The 9091-nt window shown below is 36.6% G+C and overlaps 2 protein-coding genes across 3 annotated transcripts; both read left to right on the plus strand.

Moving 5' to 3' along the window:
* Positions 1-496: 496 nt before the first annotated feature.
* LOC113277383 (pentatricopeptide repeat-containing protein At1g62680, mitochondrial-like) lies at positions 497-2512 on the plus strand. Of its 2 annotated transcripts, none has more exons than XM_026526498.1 (2): positions 497-2250; positions 2412-2512. In XM_026526498.1, exon 1 carries the CDS (start codon positions 1006-1008, stop codon positions 2110-2112), a length of 1107 nt encoding a protein of 368 aa, XP_026382283.1. In that variant the 5' UTR covers positions 497-1005; the 3' UTR covers positions 2113-2250; positions 2412-2512. The 2 variants fall into 2 exon arrangements, with proteins under 2 accessions (XP_026382283.1, XP_026382282.1); XM_026526497.1 differs by having other exon boundaries at positions 2417-2501.
* Positions 2513-3084: 572 nt separating this feature from the next.
* LOC113281455 (CBS domain-containing protein CBSCBSPB1-like) lies at positions 3085-6713 on the plus strand. Its single transcript, XM_026530189.1, has 15 exons — positions 3085-3229; positions 3330-3481; positions 3828-3996; positions 4097-4229; positions 4311-4481; positions 4570-4648; positions 4752-4865; positions 4959-5025; positions 5212-5317; positions 5402-5460; positions 5539-5642; positions 5723-5850; positions 5984-6069; positions 6190-6279; positions 6376-6713. Exons 2-15 carry the CDS (start codon positions 3342-3344, stop codon positions 6541-6543), a joined length of 1614 nt encoding a protein of 537 aa, XP_026385974.1. The 5' UTR covers positions 3085-3229; positions 3330-3341; the 3' UTR covers positions 6544-6713.
* Positions 6714-9091: the final 2378 nt, after the last annotated feature.

Below are 9091 nucleotides of genomic sequence, written 5' to 3' on the forward strand. Positions count from 1 at the left end.
ATCAGATGAAGACGATGATGATGAATCATGTGAATGAATCTTCTCTGATATCTTCTCCATCAACGATGAATGATTTTTACGAAATCTCCATTGAATCAAATCAATTCGCAAGGTGGAAAATGAATCTCAGAAAACCCTAGAAATGGTTTCTCCACAGACGAGAGAGAGGCAAGAGAGAGAAAGAAAATTTAGAAATGAAAATATCTACTGATTTTATTCTTGTTTAAATAGAAAAGGGTAAAGTTGTCATAGCGAAAAAAACATTTTCATTATGAAGCCCTAAAAATGAAAGTATTGGGCCTGGAAATATCAAATATGAAAGTATGGAGTTGATAGTGGAGGATCCATTTTGTGGGGCTTCTAAATATTGAACCCATATAGTAGGGTGGTTCTAGTATTTTTCACTTTTGTACTAATGATAAGCACAAGTCCATACAATTGAAGAAACTATTTTAACTGTAGTAAAACTTCCCCAAGCACAAGTCACATAGATAAGCAGAGGCCAAAATTCAGCAACAAACTCAGTAGCAACGATTAGAAGTCTTCCACATACAGTGGTTGTTTTTATTGTACTGGACCTTAACCCCGTCTTCGTCCCTTCATTAAAGAAAAACAAATGAATCATCTAGTCATGAGAATGATAATCCATTCATCATTTCCTAAACCTCCATTTCTTCAACACAACAATAATGTTAATAACCTTTATTTGTTGTCAGTCCAGCCTCCTCCTTTGATTCTAATCACAACCAGAAGCAGAAGAAGAAGTTATGTTTCACGATCAGGTAGTCAAAAAGCTCAATTTCAATTTATCAAAAAAAGAAAAAAGAAAACTCACTTTGAATACAAGCACTTGATCAGTGCATATCTGGTCAAATTAAGAAACTTGATGATGCATTAGTATACTTCGATAAATTGATTTCGTTAAACCCCCTACCAGCTATTGAAACATTCAATCATCTATTCATTTCAACCTCAAAACTTAGATGTCATTCTTCTGTTTTTCCAATGTATAACAAGATTAAATCGATTGGCATGCAACCTAATATATTCACATTTAATATTTTAATAAACTGTTGTTACCAGTTAACTGGAGTTGATTACGGGTTCTGTTTGTTTGGAGAAATTCTAAAGAGCGGATATGATCCTAATATTATAACATTCAATACTTTGATTAAATGGGTATGTGTGCAAGGAACGAATTCTTCTGCCCTTCAGTTGTTTGATAAAATGACTGGAACTGGGGTTTCACCCACAGTATTTACCTACAATATACTAATAAATTCTCTGTGCAAAGAAGGGGAGATGAGGAAAGCAAACCAGATATTCGAGAAAATGATGAAGTTAGGCAAGGAGCCTGATGTGATTACTTATAACTCGATGATAGATGGTTTGTGCTTGACAGGTAAGATAGAGGAAGCCCGGAAATTGTTTGATTCAATGGTTGATAAGGGTCTTGAGCATGATTTATACAGTTTCAGTGTGTTGATTAATGGGTATTGCAAGAAGTTTAAGTTGGATGATGCTCTGCTGCTCTTCGAGAAAATGAAGCAAAAGGGAATAAAGCCAACACAAGTTACTTACAGTACTCTGCTGAATGGACTATGCAGGGCCAAAAAAGTTACAATTGCACGGAGCCTGCTATTCGAGATGCAATCAACTGGTGCATCTCCAAACATAGTTACATATAATGCCATGTTGGATGGCCTTTGCAAGAATGGACATATTGATGAGGCGACAGAGTTATTCCATTCTATGAAACTTAAGGGGTATAAAGCTGATATTCAGACTTATGGTTTAGTTATTGATGGGTTGTGCAAGTCTGGAAAATTTCAAGATGCAAAGAAATTGTTTCATGAAATCCCAAATCAAGGATTAGTTCCCAATGTTAGAACATATACCATAATGATCAGTGGCATGTGCAGAGTAGGTATTTTATTTGAGGCCGAGAAATTGATATTTGAAATGGAAAAGCATGGTTGCGTGCCAAATGCTGTAACCTATGAAACCATTATTAAGGGATTTCTTGAAAGAAAAGAAGTTGAGAAAGCCAAAGAGTTTCTTCAAAAAATGCGACAAAGAAAATTTTCACCAAGCAATGCCCTTATTTATTAGTTAGTTATTTCTCTGTGGAGCAGCTCAAAAACTTACTTTGGCTAAATCTGTATGTGACTGAAACATTTACAGAATGCCTTATTAGGTAACTGCGTGCTTATCTGGGTGGTACTGCCCCGTTGGTCGTATAGGACTGAGGTATGTATTTCCAATACCAGAGCCCATTTGATACGAGGCAAGTACAAAAGTTCCTGAAATTAACTTGAATTTGTTGTCCACTTGATCTGTTTTTAACTTGAGTTTCATAACAATGAAATATCAAAGAAGGGTACCTTGACCACTTTTTCTTTTTTTGCAAGGCCAGGGGTCGAGGTCAAAAACACAAGGTCGATATGGTAATGCAAATTGCTTTTGAAATACCTGGTCACCAAGTATTCATGTTATTTCAGGTAAGAAACTTAGAAATGGCTAACTTATAAATATTTAATGTAGATGCATTTAATATTAAATTGATGTTCTAATGATAATTATTACATGCATATCACAAATTTTGTTCACATCTTGGTTTTTGGGTGTTGTTGTTTCCATTAATAAAATCACCAAGCCACCAAGTTCTCTTGATTCATTAGAATGCCAAAACAGCTACAGTGTCATTATTCTGAGATTATCATATTTATCTTTGTCTGACTATGGTTTGGAGAATAGTGAGTTTCTCCAGTTCTCTTTATATTAAAATTAAACACTTGACTGTGTGTCTGTATATCACTTCCCAGAGATAAATCCATCAAGATATTGTATACAGAATGTAATAATGAAAGTTGATCTTGATTAAGTGCTCTTGAACTGGACCAAAATTTCTCAGTTGGGGATGGCTTTTTCAGCCTTCTTTGACTTTGGTCAAAAGTATGACATGCCAGTATGCCACCTATGTGGCAACTGTAGGACCACAAATTGAAAACTGTCAATCTCCTGTAAAGTTGGAGATAAAAATTAGCTGTGTTGCTAATAAGCAAAAGAGCTGTATTTGGAAAAAAGGAATTAAAACATGTCCAACACTCAATATTTCAAGGTTTTCATTTTCTAGCCCACATTGTCTATCTCATGATCATGAATTTGCCGGTCGGTTTTTCTTCACGGGAAATATAGTACACAGAGAATTCCGGCCGGCTTTCTTCAGGTTCTCCCATTATATTGCGGTTGTAAATGTGTACATTGTTGTTTACTCTTTTTATCTAATTGATGGCTTTAATTGATCTTGAATGTTGTTTTGGTAACAGAGGAATTTCAAGATGAATGGTTCAGGAGGTTTCTATGGGAAGAATTTTGGATCAAGTAATTACTCTTCATCTTCTCTTACGAGGAGGAAAAGTATGGATATCGGAGGCATTGATAATCTTGGACGAAGATCGACTTCGTCTTCCCGTTACATGTATGTTTTATAAAACGCAAATGTTTTGGTTTCTTTCTATACCACTGAAACTTGATAATGTCTGTTATTAATAATGTTTTCCTTTGGTTACAAGATAGCGGATTTGCGGATGGGTATATAGACTTTGTAAATTAATCATATCTTAAAAGTGTTTGTAACATACTAATATGAACGCATTTGATTAAGACTGCCTGAAAACTGATCCAATGAACATAAACAATTTTTGCTTAGTATAGAAGCTGAATGCTGTTATGATACATGGAAAGTCGGAATCAGATATAGGATGCTGCATGCTCTTTTAGGGTAACGCGGAGTATTAACTGTTATATCCTTGTTTTGTATTTAGGGGAGCAGCTGGTGAGCATACGGTTAAGCGTTTACGGCTGTCAAGGGCTTTGACAGTACCTGAAACAACGAGCATTTTTGAGGCATGCCATCGAATGGTTTCTCGTAAAGCTGATGCTTTGTTGCTAACTGACTCAAATGCTTTACTTTGTGGGATATTAACAGACAAGGTTTATCTTTGTTTGGAGTATTAATCATTTAGTTCTTCTTTTTAATCATGTACTTTTCAATAATATTTTTTTTCCGTTTCTTTTCTTTTATCATATGAAGGACATAGCAACTAGAGTCATTGCTCGTGAGCTAAATCTTCAAGATACACCTGTATCCAAAGTTATGACGAGGAATCCAGCTTTTGTTCTCTCTAATACCCCGGCTGTGGAAGCCTTGCAGAAAATGGTGCAAGGTTTTTCACACTCTTTAGGAACCCCTTTGTCACCGTTGCCATGGTTTGTTTTTTATTTTCTAACATTCATACATTTATCAGGAAAATTTCGGCATCTTCCTGTGGTGGAAAATGGGAAGGTTATTGCATTACTTGATATTGCAAAGTGTCTATATGATGCTATTGCACGCATGGAAAGGGTGGCTGAGAAGGGAAAAGCCATAGCAGCTGCTGTTGAGGGAGTAGAGAAACAATGGGGAACCTCGGCATCTGGTTGATGCATATCTTATTATCAAATAACTCGTACATCTTGATCGTTGTTCTCTTTCCAGCAACGTTAACGTTTTTCCGTTGTTTACAGGACCAAATACATTCATTGAAACTATTAGGGAGCGCATGTTTAAGCCCTCTTTATCTACCATCGTTGATGAGAATTCAAAGTAGGTAATATCATCATTAGTCATCGAATTTATAGAATTTATCCAGCTATTTTTCATGGGGATTTTCTTTTATAAATTGACTCATCAAAAAGGAGTGTTTTAGGGTGGTAACTGTCTCACGAACAGACACGGTATTAACGGCAACAAAAAAAATGCTGGATTGTAAGTTAAATTCAGCGATTGTGACAGTAGACAACAACCCATGCGGAATCTTAACGTGAGTACCTCTCAACCATTGCCTTAGCTCCTGTATCTTTATTTTGTTCGTCACCCGCTAAAGAAACTATGTCTTTTTGACATCCTATATAAGTTCGAAGGATATTTTGATGCGAGTCATTGGACAAAATCTACCTCCAGAGTCAACTTATGCAGAGACGGTACTCCTTTTTTACTTTAACTTGTGAACAGTTATATCTTTTTTCCTCAAACTGCAATATTTTCCACATATAGTATGTCTACTATCTACACAAACATATGAGTGGCAGATTTAAATTGCTCTACCGCAAGGGATGAATTACTAACTTTGAAACTTCTAAATATCAAATATGGTATATGATATCCAGGTCATGACACCCGATCCGGAAGGTGCATCAATAGATACACCAATTGTTGTAGCTCTACAAAAGATGCACGACGGGAAATTTTTACACCTTCCTGTCATTGATCGAGGTATTTTTGCTCTTTTGTAATAATATAGAAATGAAAATCAGTTTTCAGTAAACTCACCACTGACTTGGCCTACATCGTTTGCAGATGGAAGTGTTGTTACTGTCCTTGATGTAATTCACATCACCCATGCTGCTGTAGCCACAGTAAGTCAACTTTGCATCCTCTGATGTCATCTAAGGCTCCAATTTGGTAATTTGACCAATGTCTCGTATATCTATTAGGTGGAAAATAGTGGAGTTGGAAATGAACCTGCAAGCTCTATAATGCAAAACTTTTGGGATTCTACCATGGCATCAGGGCCTTTGGAAGATGAAGATTCACGAAGGTTGTGAAGTTATGTACTTGCAGTTGTACCTTTTTAATTTTCTATAACCTTCTACTTACATTTTCTTAAACACATTTCAGCGAGGGATCCATGAAACTAACTTCTGAAGAAACAGATCCGGATAGTAGATATTCTGGATTCAACCTACCAAACTCCTTTGGCTTCAAGCTTGAAGATAAGAAGGGTCTGCTTCATAGGTTCACCTCTGGTACTATTCCTTCTTAAATCAGAACATTCTGTTACACATACACCTCTAATATTATTGTAGTAGTTTTGTAGTAGTTTGTGAATGTGGTAAGCTAAGTTGGAACTCATGTTAACTGTTGTTCTCGGTGATTCAGATACAAGAAGCTTAACGGATCTTACGACATGCATTCTGCAGAGAGTGGGTGATGACATCGATCTGAACCACCTGCCACAAATTCTGGTATCTCAAAATTGTTAATCAGATTTTGATTTTGCTTGAGATAGTAGTTCATTACATATGTTGATTATCATGCATCAACTTCCAACCATGTTGGTGTTCGTCTTGACTTGTCCTATGCAGTATGAAGATGAAGACCGCGACAAAGTCATTATTGCATCAGATAGCGACCTTACAACAGCCGTGGAACATGCTAAAGAAGTTGGTTTGAAGGTATTACAGGCTCTGAAACTTTATTTTACAATGTATCATTCTCATTATTCTAACAAACATTTTTGAAGTTCATATAATAAATAATGGCTGTAACAGGGTTTAAGGTTGCATTTAGATTATTCAGAATCAAGTATGGGAAGGTCTCAAAGTATGGAGTTTGCAAATAGGAATGCATGGGCTGGCGCATATAGCGCGGTAGCAGCCGGAACTGCCGTAGTTGCCAGCATTGGTATATTTGCTTTCTTGAAGAGATACAATTCTTGATCAGTATCTAATATTCTCACTATTAAAGTTTAGAAGAAAAGAACTTGGGTCATGGAAGAAGCAACACTGGCCCTTGTAAAATTGGGGAATATTTCTTTTTCCATTTCTATATTCAATTTTAATTTTCTCTGTTGTTTTCTATATTTACATTTATACTGGTTTTAACACTATACAACCCGGCCCACAGTAGACAAAAATGCTTCATGACCAACTCCTTTACCGACATAGCCATAGGCAGCTGTTATTAGTAAATGCAATTTTTACCCTGTTTTCCCCAGTGCTACTAGCTGGGGGAAACAAGATCACATTGTTATACTAACTCACGTGTTTAAGGCACATTTTTCTGGTCTCAACTAGTTCTCCTGTGTTTAAGAACTCATTTTTCTTGTCTCAGTAATACGCCGTCAGCGCTTTACGAGGGCCAGAATACTGTAATGTCACCGATTCCTTTGTGTGTCGGATTAATGTCACTGATTCCTTTGTGTGTTGGATCATAGTAAAGGACTTCTCCACTTTCATATTCTTTTCAGATGGCAGGTGCCGGTAAAATTTATCACCAACTCAAACACCACAAGAGTCCAAGACAAAGTATGTCCAGTCTAACTGACACATAATGAGTCAACGACTATTGGTAAAACAGTTTGTAACTCGTTTGAAACCCCGCTTCCACCGGTTGCGGACAAACGAGATCACTTTGCATTACCACTTTGCATGTGTAAGACCTCGTTATGTGGTTTAGAGATGCACTATACGGGTTACACGGTTGCAAAGCTTCAGGATGGTCAACAAAACATTACATGCTAGGTGCATTCTCGATAAGATTTTCATTCTACAGAGTCTCAGTCTTTCGTTTGAGCTGAGTAGTTGTGTCCAACAATAACTTGTTCTCCAGTGTTTTTCTTCTCCTCCCTTTGGATTCGAGCACAAGAGTTTTTGTTTTTATGGTAGGTGGTTGGGATACATCAAGGACTTGGGGGTGGACGGCAAACAGCTGTATGGAGCCCCAGATTAGTACAAACTAGGTATTTTATTGGCTTAGAGGAAGACAAAAGTCTATGGCTTAACAGAAACACACACATCAGAAAGGACCTTACGTGGAGATTAGATGTTCAGATAATCTATTTTTTTCCCAATAAACAAATGTCGTTCCAATTGTTATTAACATCGGAAAATGGGTCATTTGTCCAAATATTTTTAAATCACAGTTCAAATTGACGAATAAAAAATAGTTTGGGTGAAATGACCAAAAAAAACATAGTAAGGATGAAACAGATTTCATCCTAGCTTAAATTTAAAAAGTAGCAAGGATAAAACTGGATACATCCTGTGTAAATTAAAAATAAGAAAGAATATTTGAAAATGGGCACGATGAAACTGGTTATATCCTGCCTATTTTTACATTTTTGTCCATTTAAACAGTATCAAAATCTAATTGTCCATTTCACCCAGGAATTATTGATTTTGGTCTTTTTAACCAATTTTGTGTATTAACATCCACTTAAAAAGCAGTGATGATTAATACACCGGGAGGAACTCCCGGGTATAATCCCGCGTGAGACAATGATAAGAGACATAGGACCCACTTCAGCTTTTTCTGATCTAGATGTTAATAACGCCCCCTCCTCAGCCACAGGATCTTTTCCCAGGAGATTATGCGGGATATTTTGTTGTCAACCTAGCATCACTCCTTAAAAAGTTCAAATCGCCAACTTGCCAGTTGCCCCTAAGGATTTTTTAACCAATCCGCCACTAGCCGTGACGTGACGTAGAACTAAGACCCCATGTTCAAATGGGCTGACATCACCGTAGCAATTTGGCAATATACAAAAGGACAAGTTATACGGAAGTATATGGAAGAATGCATCAAACATTAGGAATAAACGGTAGTAATGGACCACTTAGAACAACTTTAATAACTCAAGAGGTGCAATCATCAGAGAAGTAAAAAAACAATGTCCAACACTGACAGGACATATGAGAGAAGTTCTGTAAAATAAAAAGTAAGAATCAATTCATAAGAAGTAAGAATCAATTCACAAGGTCAGGGGATAGAAATACAAAACTTTTTCATAACTGCTAAGAAAAGACAGAGAAGTAACAAAATTGATCTGATCCAAAATATCAATGAAAAATGGCTTACTGACATCAAAGAAATCTCTGAATGCTCTACAACTCACTTTGACAACATCGTCACTGTTAATCCCATCACTATAAACCAGAACATCATCAACGTTATACTAAAGATTATTTTAAGTCAGAAAATGCTACCGTTCTTGCTACTCTTGATGTTTTGGAATACCGAATGTCCTATTCTGCATGGATGTAGATAAAATCCCCTAGTCCCAATGGGTTCCCACCTAATATCAAAAACAGACACTCCTATCACCCTCTCCCATTGTAGGCTCATATCCCTGTGCAACACCACTTACAAAATCATATCCAAACTTCTTACTCGAAGACTCAAGCCCCTCCTACCCAAATTCATTTCCTCGTTTCAATCTGCTTTTATTCATGGAAGACAAAACTCTGACAACGTTTCCATGAAAGG

This window comes from Papaver somniferum, chromosome 5 (genome assembly GCF_003573695.1).
Source record: "Papaver somniferum cultivar HN1 chromosome 5, ASM357369v1, whole genome shotgun sequence".
Taxonomy (NCBI): Eukaryota; Viridiplantae; Streptophyta; class Magnoliopsida; order Ranunculales; family Papaveraceae; genus Papaver; species Papaver somniferum.